Source organism: Oryx dammah, unplaced genomic scaffold (assembly GCF_014754425.2).
Source record: "Oryx dammah isolate SB20612 unplaced genomic scaffold, SCBI_Odam_1.1 HiC_scaffold_14, whole genome shotgun sequence".
NCBI classification, from domain to species: domain Eukaryota; kingdom Metazoa; phylum Chordata; class Mammalia; order Artiodactyla; family Bovidae; genus Oryx; species Oryx dammah.
In genome coordinates this window covers 31,777,166-31,798,140 of record NW_024070198.1, presented here as the reverse complement: position 1 = coordinate 31,798,140, position 20,975 = coordinate 31,777,166, and the positions used below count along the sequence as shown (strand labels likewise).

General features: G+C 42.5%; 1 protein-coding gene across 6 annotated transcripts in view; it reads right to left on the bottom strand.

The window, feature by feature from the left end:
- Window positions 1-20,975, bottom strand: part of ACSL5 (acyl-CoA synthetase long chain family member 5) — a 64,159-nt gene that overhangs the window by 14,243 nt on the left and 28,941 nt on the right. For 4 of the 6 annotated variants that reach the window (XM_040254962.1, XM_040254963.1, XM_040254964.1 and 1 more), the window contains exons 2-10: window positions 15,185-15,369; window positions 11,550-11,658; window positions 5,789-5,853; window positions 5,562-5,663; window positions 3,196-3,295; window positions 2,040-2,218; window positions 1,244-1,276; window positions 1,104-1,155; window positions 204-277 (exon numbers count right to left, since the gene is read on the bottom strand). In XM_040254962.1, coding sequence (XP_040110896.1) covers window positions 204-277; window positions 1,104-1,155; window positions 1,244-1,276; window positions 2,040-2,218; window positions 3,196-3,295; window positions 5,562-5,663; window positions 5,789-5,853; window positions 11,550-11,658; window positions 15,185-15,340 — 870 coding nt within the window. In that variant the 5' untranslated portion in view covers window positions 15,341-15,369. The remainder of the gene's footprint in view (window positions 1-203; window positions 278-1,103; window positions 1,156-1,243; window positions 1,277-2,039; window positions 2,219-3,195; window positions 3,296-5,561; window positions 5,664-5,788; window positions 5,854-11,549; window positions 11,659-15,184; window positions 15,370-20,975) is intronic. The other 2 variants (XM_040254965.1, XM_040254966.1) reach the window with 1 other exon arrangement.

Below are 20,975 nucleotides of genomic sequence, written 5' to 3'. Positions count from 1 at the left end.
TTTAAAAATGGTGCAGATTTAAATATATATGTATCTTAATAAATAAATAAAAGGGCAAAACTCCAGACAAAGATGTACCGGTATTCATCCACACTCAGGCCTTCAATCTGTTTTTTCCCTCTCTGCCGCCTCTCACTTTAAGATTAAAATCTTACGACAGATTGACATTTTAATGAGGGCCTCGTTTTCAATTGACCACTGACCTCCATACATTTGAGAAAACCAGAAGCATTGGAAACAATATTTGCATGGGTTAACATGGCTCCTTTGGGATCACCTGTAGGACACAAGAGGTGGAAAGATTCAGTTAGTGACTAATAGGTTGTTTCTGGCATTGAAATGAGAAGCTATACTCGTTTGGTTCTGTTCCACGGAGCCGGGAACTTCTGTCCCTGAGTCTTTTTATGAATGGTGTATATGACTCTGCTCATGAATGACTGATACCCCCAGAAACTCTACTCCGACTGCATTATAAACCTTGTGCTACCACACAGGGCGCAGCCGCAGTCTCAGATAGCAACAAAAAGAAGACTCCAAGTGACCCCCTCCCTGCCTTGTGCTGTCTTCATGGTGAAGACTTCCGATGTAACAATATTACCTAGCCATCACTTTATAAACAGGGCACAGTGGAATGGCTATAACTTCTAGATTATTATGGTTCAAATTAAAAGTTATTAAGAGTTCTAATAGCTAGGTAGCTACATAGAGGGGGAGAAAGAGGACGCAGACTGATCTGTTTAGATCTACCACTGGGCTATCTTGATTGAGTGAAGCCATTCCAGTGATTGAGAGAATGGTAGGCTCTCTCAATTGAGGGAGTTAAATTGAGAGAGTGGTAGACTGGGGGAGGAAGTTGACTTTATGAAGCCATCTTTAAGGCCCTTCCTTCCATAGCATGTAAACTGCTCCCTGTTGTTCATTGAAATGTGTTTGCTTATGCTTGGGTTTTTTTAAGTGGGCAACCATATTCAGAAGTCTTAGATTATAAGTCCCTCAGGATAGAGCTGCTTGTAAAGTATATTTACCAGCCCACCAGACGTCAGTGACTCAAGCTGTGTTTTTGGCTAACTAGGGGCATCTGGGGCAACTTCCTGGGCACTGACCTGTGGTCCCGCTGGTAAAGCAAATGATGCTCAGATCTTCTGGTGCAGGAGGCTGGAGGGGGAAGCATATGAGCTTAGTCCACTGAGAGCTTTGAGAGTTGAAGATGGCAAGACTCAAGATCAGGCAGAAGAAAACTTACCACGGGTTTTCTGAAGTTCTCTTTGCCTAAATTCTGCATGAACAGAAAAGCAAGAAAGACTTTAGTTGAGATAGACAGTCTTAGGACAAATACAGTCCTCTTTTCCTTTTGCATGTGAACACCTCTGTGGGAATACAACCCAAATTCCAACCCAGGTCAGGCCCAAAAGCCAACATTCAGGCACAATGGAAGCCTCAGGGTAGAGTATAAGTTCTCTCTAGAAAACCAGCTTATGAGGGCAGATCCCAAATGTCCAAACTTCCCATCAGACTCTCAAGATTCAGTCTTCCAGGACTGTTGCTAAATCATTTTAAATAATATGAATAATTGACATTTCAAGGCTTACTGCACATTATATCACTGTCCTGAGCACTTTATGTTCTCTCTATTTAACTCTTTAAATCTCCTCTGTGAAGTAGGGATGGTTTCATCTTCATATGACAGAGGGGGAAAGGAAGATGTGGTGCAACTGGCCCCAGGTCACAGAACTAATGGATGTAGAGCCAGAAGGTGAACCTAGGAAGCCTGGTTCCAGGATCACCCCCCTAACTACTTCTGTATTTATAAATTCTCTACTTGGAAGTCTGTCTGCTGGCCACAGACCTTCCTCCCCCACTGGCAGGCTTTCTGAGTTGTCTTGGGGAAATGATTCCCACAGCTTAATAGCATGAGTGTAACTGACCCCTCCCCTGCCACCTCTGGAGGACATCGACTTGCTTTCTTGTGTGGAAGTCCTGCAAGTTGCCCACAGTGTGAGACCAGCCTTCTGGCTGGCAGTTGAGCTTCAGTCCCCTACCTCAGCATCAAACAGGGATAAGATTTCAACTGCACATTTCTCCCCTCTCTTCTTCAGGTCTTCCTCAAAGGGATCCATGAGGATGACCAATTTCAGGCCTGGGGTGAGGCCCTTTTCCACATTACTGATCAGGACTAATGCCTTTTGGGGTGTATCACAGATTACCGTGGTGATATCAGCTGAAAGCAGAAAGAGAGACAGAGGTCAGCCTCTTGTGTTGCCGTGCATCCGATTTTCTCGCAAAGAGGAAAAGACTTTTGAAAATGTCAAAACTACTGGATCCCTAAAGGAGATTATGTTTGTAAACCAGATTTATAATGTATAAAATCTGAAACATTCCATTGATAATAAAATAAAGTTAATTGAAACAGAAGCACTTAGTTTCCTTGCACACTGCCAACTGTTTATAGTTCCTAGAGGAGCCACAAAATTCCTTCAGGTTAAGAATACAGACAATATGCTTGGTCATATATGTGGTCCTGTCCATTTGTTTTGTTTGGGGGCAGGGAGAGGAGGGATTAAAAGGGGAAGGAGAGGGCAAGTAGGATTTTAGCAGACAAGCATTTTATGACTTTTAATGGTAGCAATTGACTTGATATTTGTTTATATAAATCGAAACTTTCTGATTAACTCTATAGTTCCAATGGATCTACTCACTTAATCTACCAGTTCTGTGATGGAAGGTAACATCTAGTATATCTCTTATTTGCCCATTGAACTTGAACTTGTTTCTCTAGCAATAGTCATTTTGTCTACAGACTCGTCATGGACATTGGTACATGCTGGTGAACTATACTCATTTCGATTTACAAGAGTAGGAAATTAAACCAGTAGTTTCATAGTGATACAGTCATTTAAGTGATTTATTCACTCACACTATGGCCTTTCATCCAGGGTGGCCAGTGAAAATAGCTCACTACCAAACTATATGGTCATATTATGCCACCTTGAAGCATTTCATTGAAACTCCTGAGTATATCCCTGATTCATGGGCTTTGTAACTTCCCTCTAAATTATATCCTAGGTGCTACAGGACAAGAGAGACTTGAGCATTTTTCTGATCACAGCATTCTAAAGTCTGTTAACAAAAACCAATAATGAGGAACTACTCAGCATCAAGAAAGAATCAAGTTACAATGTAATAGCAAAGTTTTACCCTTGTTGATGATGTATATGACAGCCTCTGCTCCCAACGTATCATACAAGGGCACAGCTACCATGGAGTACGTGTAACAGGCGAACTCAGAGATGACCCACTGTATGGAGAGATGTTCAAATAAGGACTAGCATATGCTTTGACGACAGTGTGTTAATTCAGTCATTTAGTCAACAAATGCTTATTTGGTGGCTCTGTGTTAAAAGAAAGAATCTTTAGTAGTGGCATGTGAAATCTAGTTCCTTGACCAGGGGTGGAACCCAGACTCCCAGCATTTGAAGCACAGAGTTTTAACCACAGGACCATCAGGGAAGTCCCCTCAAACCTCTTTTTTTTGTGTGTGATGATTTAGGGACTGCCATTGCTGATGCTATAAAATATAATTAAATAAAGGAGATAAGGTGGGTACCGAGACAAGTATAAAGCAAAGGTAGAGTGTAATAAGTTCTATCCATAAAAGTTACAGAAAGCGTTAGGGAGTCTTAAGGAAACACAGTCACTCTCAGGGGTGGAGTAAGGCTATCTGGAACTACTTTGGGAAAAGTGACGGAAATTGGGTGGGGCTCTGAAGGACAGGTAGGATTTGGGTATGGAAATAGACCCAGAGAAGGAGGAAGGAAGTGAATGAACAAAGCAAGATTGCATGACATGACCACATATACATCAGAAAGCATAAAGAGTGACAGGAAGTGAATTGGACTGATGGGTCAGAACCTGATAATGGTGGGTCTTAAATGTCAATATGAACTGAATTATGTTCCCCCTTAAATTCATGTCAAAGGCCTAACACCAAGGCAATTGTTTTTGTTGATAGCACCTTTTAAAAAGAATTAAGGTGAAATGAGATCATAAAGCTCAGCTGGTAAAGAATCTGCTTGCAATACAGGAGACCCTGGTTCGATTCCTGGGTTGGTTAAGATTCCCTGGAGAAGGGATAGGCTACCCACTCCAGTATTCTTAGACTTCCCTGGTGGCTCAGATGGTAAAGAATCTACTTGCAATGTGGGAGACCTGGGTTTGATCCCTGGGTTGGGAAGATCCCCTGGAGAAGGGAACGGCTACCCACTCCAGTATCTTGCCTGGAGAATTCCATGAACAGAGGAGCCTGGCGGGCTACAGTCCATGGGGTCCCAAAGAGTCAGACATGACTGAGTGACTAAGCACAGCACAGCACAGAGCTCATAAGGATGGGACCCTGATCCAATATGACTACTGTCCTTATAAGAAGAGGAAGACACACCGGGGATGGCAGAGAAAAAGTCAAGAGAGGACACAGCAAGAAGGCAGCTGTCTACAGCCAAGAAGGGAGGCCTCAGGAGAAACCACACCTGCTGACACCTTGGTCTTGAACTGGAGATCTTGAATAGACTCCAGGACTGTAAGAAAATTAATTTCTGCTATTTAAGCCACCAGTCTGTGGTATTGTTTTTATGGCAGTCCTAATAGACTAAGATACCAGATTTGGTGTTAAGTTCCTGAACTAGAGTCAAGGATATCTCTGAGTCTGGGTTAAGGGAAGATGAAGTATATAGATGCACCCAGAAGTGCAGCCAGGCCTGCCCCCACCTTGGATTTTCAGTTAAACAACTGGCTTGGGTAAGCATATGTCATGCAACTATTCCAAAACACACCAAGGTTTTTCTCTGAGGATATTGGGTCTAATGACTTCACTGAACTTGGAGATAAGCTTAATTCCAATCATTGTAATGTCTAAAATCTGCTTTCAACTCACTGTGGAAAGATGGCTACAGCTGGTCTCAGGAGAAGTGGATGCCTTGGTTACTAGTTCAGGGACAATGTGCAAGTTCCAGTTCTAATACCAATTCATCCCTTTCCACGTCATCCTCAAGCTCTTATTTGCCAGTCCCCTCACAGCTTCCTTATTTTCCTCATATGACAGACTGGCTTAAAATGACACATAACTGGGAACACACGAGCGAAGCCCAGTCACCTGCAAATAGCGCCAGACATTCAGCCAAGATTAAAGAGGCCCTGCACTACAACCCTTTCAACTGGGACAATATTTAAAGAGTCTGGGTCTTTAAACAGCTTTCATAAGTCTTCATCAAGAGTCAGAGTGCTGGATTTGGGGTAGGATTTAAAGTCCCTGATGGCTCAGAGGTTAAAGCGTCTGCCTGCAATGTGGGAGACCTGGGTTTGATCCCTGGGTTGGGAAGATCCCCTGGAGAAGGAAATGGCAACCCACTCTAGTATTCTTGCCTGGAGAATCCCATGGACAGAGGAGCTTGGTGGGCTACAGTCCACGGGTTGCAAAGAGTCAGACACGACTGAGCGACTTCACTTTCACTTAAAGTCTTTAGACTTGGCCCCGACTCATTTCTTTCAGTTAATTTCAACACAGTTACCTCTGGCCTATTCTGAGCAAAGATGCCAACAAAGCTGTCTTGTGATGGTTTATGTCCTTTATGCAAGAGACAGGAGCCCAGGTACTCTGCTCGATCAGACACCTACAAAAGAGAGAGGTAGAGAAAGAGAGAGAAAAAAAAAAGCAATCAAGACTCCAGAGAGAACAAATTAGCTCAAGATACCACATAAGCAAAAGAATGTATCCAAAATCATGGGCCTGACTTACCTGTTTGTAGGACAGCCATCTGTAGGGCTGGTTTGGTTTTCTATATCCCAAGCAAGGCCCATTGTCTAAAAACATAATATTAAGAGAAAATCAGCTTCAGTTGCAAATTCTTTGGACCAGAGAAAGTAAAAGGAGGTTAGGAAGAGACAAGACACAAAGGATAAATCCAGTAAGGACGCAGGCTTCTCTTACGTGCCAAGGAAATGCAAAAGTGATAAGTACTCAGTTCTCAAAGACAGAGAGAGCCTTGAAAACTGCATCTGCAACGTTTAGGAAATGCTGAAAAACAGGGGTGCTTCCATCTTGGAATATGTGACCTCCATGGTAACAGGCATTTGGGGAAAGCCATGAATATGGACTAGCCCACATGATGTGAACAAGCAAAAACCTACAAGTGAACACAAATAGCCGTATTGGGTAATCTTGGACTGAGTTTCCCTAAAATAAAAAGGGGCTTGGCAACCCACTCCAGTATTCTTGCCTGGAGAATTCCTTGGACAGAGAAGACTGGTGAGCTACAGTCCACAGGGTCACAAAGAGTCAGACATGATTGAAGCGATTTAGCATACGTGCACAGTAAAAAAAATATGCTCATAAAAATTTAGACAAAAATAAAAATACAAGTCATCAATAATCTCATCACATAAACACCATTATCAAGACTGATATTAAGTATTTTCTTTGATACTTCCTTTGATTGTTTCAAGGTTATATTCATTCCACATATATTTTTGGTATCCTGATTTCTTTCCCCATTTTATACAAATATTCCCATTATTATTTCTTCTCTATAGAGATTTTAATGGCCTTATTATGGCCAAGTAGTGAAGGATTCTAGTGTATAGCTGAATTGATCTCATTTTGGGCATGGAGATTGTTTCCAAAATTGACACCTCAAATAATGCTATGATACATATTTTCAAATTGATCATTTCAAAGTTAGAACATTTCCTTAGAATAGAGTATTTTAAATGAAATAACTAGGTTGGGAAGGGTGGCAGGAGCTGGGGGTGAGGACAGTTGGTTAGAAAGCTCAGGGTTTTTTTTTAAACTTTTTATTTTGTAGTGGGGTACAGCCGATTAACAATGTTGTGACGCTTTAGGTGAACGGCGAAGGGACTCAGCCATATGTATATATACACCTATCCAATCCTCCCCCAAACTCGCCTCTCATCCAAGCTGCCACATGACATTGAGCAGAGTTCCATGCTATACAGCTCAGGTTTTTGATACCCAGCACCACATTGCTTGGGGAATCAGTTGGGACAATTTGCCTTTTCTCCCACCAGCAAATATCAAGTCATAGACACTAAATAGTCACTTTTTAATATGTCTTCTGGTTTAACAGATTTTAAAAGTTATTACTTTAGTCCAAGCTTCTTTCACAGCTATTAAAATGGGACCTTTTCCCTTAATTGTTAAGCTTCATTTACGTTCATGAATCAGTTAGTAACGTACTTTATATGAGAGTGTCTTCTGAGACACTGAGACTCATAAGGAACTACAAGAGCACACATGAGTATACACAGGAGCACTTGGGTACAGACACGTGTACCTTAGCCTTGAATATTTTTACAACGGTGTCTCACATTTGACAATAGAAGAATTAAACTTCTGAAAATCGAAACTATTCTGCCTTATTTAAAGTTACAGTAAGTCTGGGAACATCCACTTACTAGAGGAAATAGTCATTTCAGCCACAGAAGTCACAAAAGTTATGGTACTTATGAGGCTACGGAAATGCCCTAACTGGCTGAGAAACCCCCATATCTAAGCCAGAATGAAACTGAGTTATAAATAGGAGCGCAGAAAGGAAGGAAGTTTTACATAGAGGATCTAGCCACATTGCTGAGGGGATTTCAGTTCTAGCCAAAAGAAAGCATTCAAAGAGAAGGTTATTAGGAATTCAGAGGCAAATAAGTGAGCTTCCAGACTAAGTGACAGAGGAGAAAGGAAAGAAAGCAGGAAAGAGACAGCCACATTGACTAAAGAGATTTTTTTTTTTTAATGAACATGGAGACTATTCACAGGAAACATTAGTGCTTTTTCTTTCTGCTGAAACAGCTGCATGGAATGCTCAAGAAGTCAAGTCTCAGACTGAGATGTTCCTTGAAGCCCGGCAAGTCCTGCTTTAGGGACCCACAGCCCTGCTCCAGCCTTCAGTGTGTGCCACTCTACCGATGGACTGGTTTGTACTAACATTAACCCCCAGCGATACGTACCTCTCATGGTCCCTAGCTTACTCTGTGCTGTCACATTAACTCACTGGGTCCTCCCAATAACTATCATTATTATCCCCACGGAACCAAGAATCATGAACTTGAACAACTTCAAGCTCACTCATTAAGTGGCAGAGCTGATAAAGGTGAGAAAAACTCTATTGTATCTCCTTATCACTTCCCTATGGATAAAAATACTAGCAGAGGCCCATGGTCAAGGAATAAGTCAAGTAATCAGCCCAAGGGGGTACCAACTAGGGTTTCATTAAACTCTGTGCCCTAATCAGCTTCACTTTGATTAGCCAAAGTCCTGACTAGGCAATAGCCTAGCCTTTGATTAATTTAATCAACTTAGATCTTCTGTTCTAAGACATGGCCATCTATAAAGAATCCACCCATTAACAACTTCTCAGCAAAATTGGGGCCCTAAGCTAGGTAGAGTTGAAACTTCAGCACACAAAGTCCTTGGAAAGCTCTGTTTAAAATTCATATTTGGAGGAGAAGGGGACGACAGAGGATAAGATGGTTGGATGGCATCACCGACTCAATGTATATGAATTTGAGCCAACTCATGGAAATAGTAAAGGACAGAGAAGCAGTCCATGGCATTGCAAAAAGTTGAGCAGGACTTAGCGACTGAACAGCAACTATCTGGAATTCCAGTTCAGTAAAACACAGTGGAGCAGAGGATCTATATTTTAAACACTACCTGCAGGTAATTCTCCCCAGAGGAGGGCATGGCAACCCGCTCCAGTATTCTTGCCTGAAGAATCCCTGAAGAGAGGAGCCTGACGGGCTACAGTCCATAGGGTCACACAGAATCAGACACGCCTGAAGGAACTTAGCACACATACGTGCAGATGATTCTCAACATGGACCATCTACTGGGTAGGGATTAAAGATAGAGGCTGTGTGTGTTTGTGTTAAGTCGCTTCAGTTGTTTCCAATTCTTTACAACCCTGTGGACCATAGCCTGCCAGGCTTCTCTGTCCATGGAAATTTTCCAGGCAAGAATATTGGAGGGGGTTGCCATGCCCTCCTCCAGGGGCTCTTCCTAACCCAGGGATCAAACCCATGTCTCTTAAGTCTCTTGCATTGACAGATGTGTTCTTGGCCACTAGAGCCACCTGGGAACCCTATAAAGATAGAGGTTAGGGCCGATGTATTCCATCCCACTTGTAAGCAGATGTGTCATTTTTTTCTATGGAAATAGGCTGGATTTTTCATGCCTACTTACATGAGAAGCCACTTTATCTGTTTAGCTTTAATTTAACATTGAAAAAAAATTCTAAATGAAGTTATCCTATGTGCCACATGCTGTGTGCTGAATGACTTGTATCTAGTTCCAATAACAATCCATGCTCAGTGAAGAAAACTTCAAAAAGTGGAAAGTCCCAAAGGAAAGTCTATTGTATTAGCTATATACTATCTTAAGTTGTCAAATAAGTAAACAAACTAGCGGTTGGTTTGTTTTTGTTTGTTATGTGGATGGAAATCTAAATCAGTACTGATGTGGAGCCAGAAATAGCAAGTACAGTCTACTCTGGAACCTTCAGATAGAAGCTTTCTTTACAATAAACTCTCATTGTCTTGACTGCTGGTGGCTCAGACGGTAAAGCATCTGTCTACAATGCGGGAGACCCGGGTTCAAGCCCTGGGTTGGGAAGATCCCTGGAGAAGGAAATGGCAATCCACTCCAGTACTATTGCCTGGAAAATCCCATGGTCAGAGGAGCCCAGTAGGCTACAGTCTATGGGATCACAAAGAGTTGGACACGACTGAGTGACTTCACTTTATTGTCTTGAGGAGCAACAACTTTTACAAAACACTTAAGAGTTGATGTAAAATAAAATAATCTAGACAGAGACTTAGATTTCAGTATCAGCATCAACATTTTCTAGCTCTGTCACTTTCAAAATATTCCTGAACCTCTGAGTCTCTATTTCTTCACTTTAAAAACATGAGGTTGGACTGCCCTGTTGGTCCAGTGGTTAAGAATCCACCTATCAATGCAGGGAACACAGGTTTGATCCCTGGTCCAGGAAGATACCACATGCCTCATGACAACTAAGCCGGGGCACCACAACTACTGAGCCTGCATATGCTCTAAAGTCCCTGCTGCACAATGAGAGGAGCCACTGCAATGAGAAGCCTGCACACCGCAACAAAGAGTAACCCCCTCTCGCGGCAACTAGAGAAAGCCCATGAGCATCAGTGAAGACCGAGCACATTGATGACATTGATGACTGATACAGTCATCAATAAATAAAAAATTTAAATAGGGGTGTATAACAACTAATTGGAGAAGGCAATGGTGCCCCACTCCAGTACTCTTGCCTGGAGAATCCAAGGGACGGGGGAGCCCGGTGGGCTGCCATCTATGGGGTTGCACAGAGTCGGACATGACTGAAGCAACGTAGCAGCAGCAGCAGCAGCAGCATAACAACTAATCCCTGAGGTGTAAGAAAATAAGTAGATGCTATCCATGCAGTACTATAGTTAGTACTCAACAGGAGTTGGCTATTAAATATTGTTGTCAGTCCAGTTCAGCCGCTCAGTCGTGTCCGACTCTTTGCGACCCCATGAATTGCAGCATGCCAGGCCTCCCTGTCCATCACCAACTCACGGAGTTAAAAGGCAGAAGGGACGTGGAGGACAAAAAGTCACATAGGTAAACCTCTACCTGGACAGAATATCACCCTAAAGAAAAAAGTTATAGGGAGAGTGGGACTTCCCTGGTGGTCCAGTGGCTAAGATACCGACCTTCCAAAAAGGGGCCTGGGTTTGATCCCTGGTCAGGGAACTAGATCCCATATGCCATAACTAAGACCTGATGCAGCCAAATAAATAAATTAAACATTAAAAAATATATATATAGGGAGAGCTATAAGCCTGTTGATTTTGAAAGGAAGTTAGTATACCCAGCATTGTGTTCAATGGTATCAGATACAGGTACTGAACCTTGATGTACTTGTTTCATTTATTGGAAATGAACCTACCAAAGGTCATGGGATAATGCTTCTAGGAAAGTCCAAAAGACAATTACCTTCTGTGATACTAAGAGCAGCAACAAGGGCCAGCAGTACAATACTAGGGGCAAGGTCAAGGTAAAAAGTCAAGAGGCCTGAGTGCTAATTCTAGCTCAGATTCTATAATGCAGGGAACTACATTTATGAAACACATCCTCCTAAACAAACGCACTAGTGAATTAACCAAAATATTTTCCTACTGTGAACTCTTCAACGACAACTTGGCCAGGAAGTTCTCCTTGTATTAAATGAGAACCAGATTCAGAGAGGCAAAGTGGTTTGTGCAGTCGCACAGCTGGCAGTAGAAGAATTGGGTTTCAAGCCCAAGTCTGTCCTGCTACACAGCTTCCAGCACCCACTCAGATCCTCTGCTAATGTCCCTGCCATGCTGTATTTTTAATTCTTCTCAGACCACCATATTTAAACAAAGTTTTAGAAGTGAGACAGGGAAGGAGAGGTAGGGAACAAGAGCCCACCTTGGTCTTACAGGCCAGGGCAAACAGCCAGGCTTACCAGACACAGCAAGTCCTCTTTGGAAGATTTCATATAGCGTCTTGGCATCTGAGAAGTAGTAGTGTAGTAGGTCATTGTCCTTCTGGCAAATACTTCTCCGTGCTCCTCCCTAAGACACAAGACTGAGTTTAGGTCAAGCCTGAGTCTTTCCCCACCCGTTCCAAACCTGTATGGATTGAACTGAAAAGAACATAAATACTATTGAGGTCACACTGATGTCTCTTTTAGTATTCAATCAATCAATTTTTTTAAGTCTCAAAATTGTGGTATCTTCATATCAGAGAAACCCAGAGATTGTCGCAGTTATGTTTTTGGTAATTTCCCTCCACCTCCCTAGATATATGCATATGCACTCACTCACACATGCATACACACACACACACACACACACAGGAGAGACAATATTATAGTTATGTGCCGTGCTAGGCTTAATTGCTAAGTTGTGTCCGATTCTTTGTGACCCTGTGGACTATAGCCCGCCAGGCTCCTCTGTCCATGGAATTCTGCAGGCAAGAATACTGAAGTGGGTTGCCATGCTCTCCTCTAGGGAATCTTCCCAACCCAGGGATTGAACTCAGGTCTCCTAAATTGCAGGCAGATTCTTTACTATTTGTGCCACCAGGGAAGCCCTTTTATAAAAAAATCATATCAAGTTTAAACATCTATCAAATGCATACTATGTTCAAGGCACTGTGCAAATATTGTAGATGCAAAGTGAGTTAAGACAAAAGTACTGCCCGTGAAAGTGAAAGTGAAAGTGAAAGCGCTCAGTCTTGTCTGACTCTTTGCAACCCCATGGACTATACAGTTCATGGAATTCTCCAGTCCAGAATACTGGAGTGGATACACTTTCCCTTCCCCATGGGATCTGCCCATGAGCGCCACATACATGAGAGTTTTGGGAGCTGGGTAGGGCGAGAAGGGGAAAACATGCAAATATAATACCATGATGTACACACTGTAATAACATATGTTTTGGGAGATGAATGAAGTAACCAATCCTGAATCAAATAGAAAGCCTACAGAGAAGAAATAATATTTCAATAGAGACTCTGAAGACAGTAAGCACTTACCAAAAATATGTGGTTTCATAGAATGGAGGGAAAGGAGAACAGTTCAGAGTAGAGGAATAGCCTGAATAAAGATGCAGAGGAAGTAACACGGATTTACTGTATAGCACAGGGTATTACACCCGGTATCTTGTAATAACCTATAATGGAATATCATCTGCCAAAAAAAAAAAAAAATCACTATGTGGTTCACCTGAAACTAATACAGTATTGTAAATCAACTACGCTTCAACTTAAAAAAAAAGCAGGCAAGAAAACACATTGCAGATTCTGATGGGCAGCTCAAGAACAGGGTATTTGAGAATGAGGGCATAGCTAGGGATATGTCTAGAAATCTCATCTGGAACTTTAGGATCCAGTCCTGATCTAGATATCCTGGAGCTGCGATAGGAGCTAGAGGTATGATTCAACCCTCATGAAAGTTAGAGAAGCCTTGCCATCAATTAAATAGACATTCAAAACTGCAAGTTACTACCAAGATAGCGGCTATAAAAGTCCAAGAGAACCCATGAGACTCTAACAAAAGATCTGACTTAATCTGGAGGATCAGGGAAGATTTCCATCAGATGTCACATTAAGTCAAGACATCAAAAACAAAGTTCTATTTCTAGGAAAGAAAGATGGGGTCTTGCTCTCTACTTATATAGACAGCATTGAGGAAGAATGAAAGATGATTCAACTTTTGGCAACTGGGTAAGAAGAGATGCATTTAACTGAGATAGACCAGGAGGGGAAGAAGGAAAGGGTGCAGGTGTGTATGCAAGAGTGGTGTGTGTGTGTGTGTGTGTGTGTGTGTGTGTGTGCACGCATCGATATGTAAGGGAGAAAACATGCAATAAAAAGATGTGTGGAGCCTGAGGTACTCAAGTGTCACTGAGATGAACTGGAACTCAAAAGAGAGGTCAGATTTGGGTGTCATAGCCTTTCAGGTACTTATTCATATCATATTAGAGGGAGGTTTTCTCAAAAGCTGTGAGGATTGAAAGCAGGGATTGGCAGACTATAATTGGGGCCAAACATGGCTAGCCAATTTTAAAATAAAGTTTTATTGGAACACAGCCCTGCCCTCATTTACATATCTCTTGGTGCTTTCTCACTGTAACAGCAGAGTTGAATAGCTGCAACACAACCCATGTGGTCTGCAAAGCCTAAACTCTTCACTATCTGGCCTTCATGGAACAAGTTTGCCAATCCTTGCTTCAAAGGAATCAAAAGTTGGTGAGATTGAAACTCTAGGATAAAGAGAGGAAAGAATCTAAGTGACAAAGAAAGACTATCTTGGAATTAGGAAGAAATCTCACTGAAGGATATGATGAAATACAAAGGAAGAAGTTTTAAGAAGGAAGTGTCAAGTCAATTGAGAGGAAGAATCGTTGAATTTATTTTTTAAATTTATTCTTTATTGAAGTATACTTGATTTACAATGTAGTGTTAATTTCTGATGCACAGCAAAATGATTCAGTTATACACATATATACATTCTTTTTTATATTCTTTTCCAATATGGTTTATGCCAGAATACTGAATATAGTTCCCTGTACTGTACAGTAGTACCTTGTTGTGAATCACTGAATTTAGAAGTTAGATTATGAGTGATGCAGAGAAGTCTGAGGGGATGATAGTGATAAAGGTCAGACCTCAGTGGGTTGAGGTTCACGAGGGGAAGTCAACAGTCTGCACTTAAAGACTCAGGAGAAAGGATGATTGAAAAGACATGGCAGCCTGAAGTATCGGGATTATAGGGACAGTAAGATGCTGATGAAAATCTTCCAAATAAAAGGGAGGGTGGTGGAGAATAGAGGCAACTTGGAGTCAGATTCCCAACTAGGAGCACAGAGTTTGTAACAAGATCAGAAAGGGTTAGCTTTAATGCTTTCTTCTCTGAAAAGTGTTGAAGATGAAAAACCATGAGAGAAAATTCTTGGCGCTATCCCTTAGAGTTCAGAGATATAGGAAGTGGTATGATTTGCTAAAATGTCAAAGAATTGAGGGGTGACACCCAGTTCAATGTCTGTCAGTTTTAAGGGAGACTATTAACTCAAAGTTGGAATTGAATTCAATAACTTTTTCTTTTTTACCCTTCTTAGACATGGTATTTCTCAATGAAAATGTTCTTCTGTCCACAGAGTCCTAACTCTATCATTTAGACTGTGGGTCAGCAACGTGTTCCTGCAACGGGCTAGATAGTAAATACTTTAAGCTTTGTGGAACACATATGATGTAGCCCTTTCTTTTATTCTTTTTACATATCCTTTGAAAAATATAAAGAATCTTCTTAGCTTGCTCACACAGATAAAGATGGATTTTGTCTGCATGCTATAGTTTGCCAATCCCACATCTAGATTTTTGGCATCAAAAAACCAGTAAAATCTGTGATTTCATTACAAACAAAAATGTACCATTACTAGAACTTTCAACTTGTAGGCTTTCTGTTTATTTTTGCTAATCAAAAAGGCTTACTTTCCCACACTACTCCCAGTCTCCTTTACCACCTCTCCTAAGGTCTTGAGTTACAGTTTGTGTTCCGTGAAGGCTGACAAACTGCAAAGGTAATTGGCATGTTACCTCAATTCCCACCGACTGCTTGTTCAGATCAACATGAGGCAAGGTGGACTGAGGTCTGTTAACCAACCACAGGAAGATGGCAGCTCCGAAGGTCAGGACGCAGATCAGTGCCGGGGTTGGAAGTGGGGAAAACAAGAAGTTAAAGATAAAAAGCATCTTTATGAATAGCAGCAGGAAATTCAGGCCTGTAAAAAAAAAAAAAGGAAAGAAAAAGAGGAAATTGCTGTACTTTTTTTTTTTGCTCAAACAGCTCTCTATGCTTACAGAAGTTACACACACATACACAGCTTCTAACCCTCCAAATAGCCATGGTTAACCACTCTAGCAGCTGAATTCCTCCCACTGTTTACCTTAGCAATGTCGGAAGTACTAGAATACGTTCTCCACTCTGGCTACTTGACTGTCCTCCCACAAGTGGGAAAGGATCAAAGGAAAGAGGTTAATCATTTCCCAGACAATTTTGAGAAATGACTACTGCTTTATTTTTTGGTTCACAAACCCTAGAAGAAGCCCTCTGGATCCAACATAAGCTGGTAGTCAAAGAAGGGGGCTCCAGAGAGCTTTCCCACCTAGGCAGATGGAGGGTCATGAAGGACTTTTACGACTGCTTCTCCCTAGTATCAGCCAAATAGAAGACAGAACCTCTGGAGAGGTAATACCACCCATCTTAGAAATTATGTGCTCTCCTGTGAAGGACATTTCCTGCTGGCCCAGATATGCCTTGCTCATTGCTTTTTTTCTGAGCCATCAGGAGAGTCTCAGAGATCAAAAGCATGAAAACTTGCTGGGTCCAAAGTCCTCTTTCTCCAGGGAACCTGGAGGAATCATTTTTATCAGAGACAACTTTAGCCAGGTCTGCAGAAAGGTGGCTGGAGAATGGGCCCGACACATGGTAGCCGGGAGGCATTGAAGATTTAAGCCAGGAAGAGATCTCTAGGAATCAAAAGAAACAGAATCTTCCCTTCACAACTCAACTTTACTTGTAGCTTCCAACCAACTTTAGCTTCGAAGTACTCTATAAGGAGGCATTAACGTTTGGGTAGATCCTAGGACCTTATTCTCACTAACATCATCTCTTCCAGGTCTTGCCTCACAACTTTCAGACTTGATTAGGGCAATAACAGCAGCAAACATATGAGCACCAACTGTATGCCAGGCACCAAGCTGGGTTGTTTGCATGGATTATCTAATTTATTTCAACCAATATCACAAAGTCACATTTTACAGATAAGAAAATAGAAACTCCCAGAAGTAAAGTGACTTCTTGTCCAAGGTCATTCACCATTTCCCACTGCTGCCTCCCCATTAAAATAGACAAAACCACAACTCATTTCCTCCTTACAGAGTCTAGCCATAGAGTTCAAGGAGGCTGAATTCATCCAGCAGCTTATGAGTCACAGTAAAGGATGTTCAGATGTTGTATGTGTTTCTCCAGTAGTCATGGGTGGATGGGAGAGTTGGACCATAAAGAAGGTTGAACACTGAAGAACTGATGTTCTCGAACTGTGGTACTGGAGAAGACTCTCGAGAGTCCCTTGGACAGCAAGATCAAACCAGTCAATCCTGAAGGAAATCAATCCTGAATATTCACTGGAAGGACTGATGCTAAAGCTGAAACTCCAGTACTTTGGTCACCTCATGTGAAGAGTTGACTCACTGGAAAAGACTCTGATGCTGGGAGGGATTGGGGGCAGGAGAAGAAGGGGATGACAGAGGATGAGATGGCTGGATGGCATCGCCAACTTGATGGACATGAGTTTGAGCAAACTCTGGGATTAGGGAAGAACAGGGAAGCCTGGGGTGCTGCAGTCCATGGGGTCGCAAAGACTTGGACACAACTGAGCGACTGAACAAAAACAAAAATTTACTATAAAGCTCTACAGAACAATATCTCAAGAGACAAGAGCAAACATTCTTACTCAAAATCAAGAGAGTAAAGTCCAACAAAGAACTTTATCAGATCAAACTCACAGTCATCATTCGAGCTTTGAGGCAGCTGCCACTAGCAGGCATCTGGAAATTTCTCCATTAAGAAAAACAGTTCAGCCCACTCTCACAAAGGCTTTTATAAAGCCTAGAAATTTTGTGTGGGAGCAGGAACAGTCACAAGAAACCCTGAGTCACTTTTCATCATTTTTTTCTGCCTCTAATTGGTTATTACCTGAATTTGGAGTAGTCCCTTGCCATTGTTTGGAGGAAAATGGAACTTCCAGAGCCTGAGATGACTGTCCCAACTCTGGTTTCTTCCATGTTGTGTTTAGGTGGAAAAAAAAAAAAAAAAAGAAGAACCTTAAAAATAAAAGCCAGATCCCCAGGTGGTAGGTTACCTAACAACAGGTGCTGTTGTCAAAGTCTGCCAGGATTCTGAGGGCTGGGGTTTTTGGAATCTGGCTTTACCCAGGCTTGTATGATGAAGTGGCAGTCCAGGAGGCAAAACTCATTCAAGAGCCAGCCATGCAGGACACTGTCTCTTCAAAGGCTGGCCATCCAAGCCAGGCTGATAAGGGGGGCTGCCCCAGGAAAAGCTGCAAAATGCATACAAAGGCAGCAGCGCTGCAGTGAGGAGAAACCTGCTTTGTGCTCACCCACCTCTGCCCACTGGCAATCTCTCCCGCCTCAGCCTGGATTCTGCCACCAGTCTGGTGGTATCTTAGGATCTGGGGTTCTGCCTTCTGCTCTCATCCCACCCTCAAATAAGAGATTTTTACCTGCACCCCCTTCTTGGCCTCAAGAACAAGTTGTTGCCCTTCAGACATTTGCTCTCATCTTACGCAAGGCAGATTTATGTCTTAATGGGAGACTTTGTAAACAAAAATTTCAAAAGAGGATTAAAGGTTAAATGTGCCAGGGTAGGATGGGGAGGAGAAGGCGTTGGCACCCCACTCCAGTACTCTTGCCTGGAGAGTCCCATGGACGGAGGAGCCTGGTGGGCTGCAGTCCATGGGGTCGCTAAGAGTCAGACACGACTGAGTGACTTCACTTTCACTTTTCACTTTCATGCATTGGAGAAGGACATGGCAACCCACTCCAGTGTTCTTGCCTGGAGAATCCCAGGGACAGAGGAGCCTCGTGGGCTGCCGTCTATGGGGTCGCACAGAGTCGGACACGACTGAGGCGACTTAGCAGCAGCAGCAGGATGGGGATGTACTTCCTGGCAGGGAACATGAAGGGAGGAGAGAAAGAGCCCTTGGCCTGTCTAACGGTGGCACTCGCTGTCCACACCGGCTGATTCTTACCATGTAGTAATGTGAGCCCAGGGTCATCGGAAGGTCAGACTTTTTTTTCTCTAGAAAACCTGGAACACTGGATCTTTATGAAAGCTAAATTGTAACTTCTGATTTAATGAATAAAGGTCTGGCATGGGATAAATGAAAACTTAGTAACTGGGGTCTTCCCTGGTGGTCCAGTGGACAAGAATCTGCCTTCCAATGTAGGGGACATGGGTTTGATCCCTGGTGGGGGAACTAAGAGCCCACATGCTGCAGGGCAACTACTGAGAATGAGTCTCTGAAGCCCATTCACCAGAACTAGAGAAGCCCAATGATGCAGCTAAGACCCAAAACAGCCAAATTAATTAAATGAACAAATATTTTTTAAAAAGGGGGGGGGGAAGAATGGACACACGTATATGTATGGGGGGGAATACATACACATCATGTTTAATTAATCTGGATCATGCTCTACCAATTCTCGAGCCTTCATTTTATACATCAGTTCAGTTCAGTTCAGTCACTCAAATGTGTCCGACTCTTTGCGACCCCATGAATCGCAGCACACCAGGCCTCCTTGTCCATCACCAACTTCCGGAGTTCACTCAGACTCACGTCCATCGAGTCAGTGATGCCATCCAGCCATCTCATCCTCTGTTGTCCCCTTCTCCTCTTGCCCCTAATCCCTCCCAGCATCAGAGTCTTTTCCAATGAGTCAACTCTTCACATGAGGTGGCCAAAGTACTGGAGTCTCAGCTTTAGAATCATTGCATCCAAAGAACACCCTGGGCTGATCTCATTTAGAATGGACTGGTTGGATCTCCTTGCTCCATGGGACTCTCAAGAGTCTTCTCCAACACCACAGTTCAAAAGCATCAATTCTTCCATGCTCAGCCTTCTTCACAGTCCAACTCTCACATCCATACATGACCACAGGAAAAACCATAGCCTTGACTAGACAGACCTTTGTTGGCAGTGTAATGTTTCTGCTTTTGAATATGCTATCTAGGTTGGTCATAACTTTTCTTCCAAGGAGTAAGTGTCTTTTAATTTCATGGCTGCAGTCACCATCTGCAGTGATTTTGGAGCCCAAAAAAATAAAGTCTGACCCTGTTCCCCTGTTTCCCCATTTCCCATGAAGTGATGGAACCAGATGCCATGATCTTCGTTTTCTGAATGTTGAGCTTTAAGCCAACTTTTTCACTCTCCACTTTCACTTTCATCAAGAGGCTCTTTAGTTCCTTTTCACTTTCTACCATAAGGGTGGTGTCATCTGCATATCTGAGGTTATTGATATTTCTCCTGGCAATCTTGATTCCAGCTTGTGTTTCTTCCAGTCCAGCGTTTCTTATGATGTACTCTGCATAGAAGTTAAATAAGCAGGGTGACGATATACAGCCTGGACGTACTCCTTTTCCTATTTGGAACCAGTCTGTTGTTCCATGTCCAGTTATAACTGTTGCTTCCTGACCTGCATATAGGTTTCTCAAGAGGCAGATCAGGTGCTCTGGTATTCCCATCTCTTTCAGAATTTTCCACAGTTTCTTGTGATCCACACAATCAAAGGCTTTGGCATAGTCAATAAAGCAGAAATAGATGTTTTTCTGGAACTCTCTTGCTTTTCCGTGATCCAGTGGATGTTGGCAATTTGATCTCTGGTTCCTCTGCCTTTTCTAAATCCAGCTTGAACATCTGGAAGTTCATGGTTCACATATTGCTGAAGCCTGGCTTGGAGAATTTCGAGCATTACTTTACTAGCGTGTGAGATGAGTGCAATTGTGTGGTAGTTTGAGCATTCTTTGGCATTGCCTTTCTTTGGGATTGGAATGAAAACGGACCTTTTCCAGTCCTGTGGCCACTGCTGAGTTTTCCAAATTTGCTGGCATATTGAGTGCAGCACTTTCACAGCATCATCTTTCAGGATTTGAAATAGCTCATCTGGACGTCTATCACCTCCACTAGCTTTGTTTGTAGTGATGCTTTCTAAGGCCCACTTGACTTCACATTCCAGGATGTCTGGCTCTAGGTGAGTGATCACACCATCGTGATTATCTTGCTCTTGAAGATCTGTTTTGTACAGTTCTGTGTATTCTTGCCACCTCTTCTTAATATCTTCTGCTTCTGTTAGGTCCATACCATTTCTGTCCTTTATCGAGCCCATCTTTGCATGAAATGTTCCCTTGGTATCTCTAATTTTCTTGAAGAGATCTCTAGTCTTTCCCATTCTGTTGTTTTCCTCTATTTCTTTGCATTGATTACTGAGGAAGACTTTCTTTTCTCTTCTTACTATTCTTTGGAACTCTGCATTCAGATGCTTATATCTTTCCCTTTCTCCTTTGCTTTTTGCTTCTCTTCTTTTCACAGCTATTTGTAAGGCCTCCCCAGACAGCCATTTTGCTTTCTTGCATTTCTTTTCCATGGGGATGGTCTTGATCCCTGTCTCCTGTACAATGTCACAAACCTCTGTCCATAGTTCATCAGGCACTCTATCTATCAGATCTAGGCCCTTAAATCTATTTCTCACTTCCACTGTATAATCATAAGGGATTTGATTTAGGTCATACCTGAATGGTCTAGTGGTT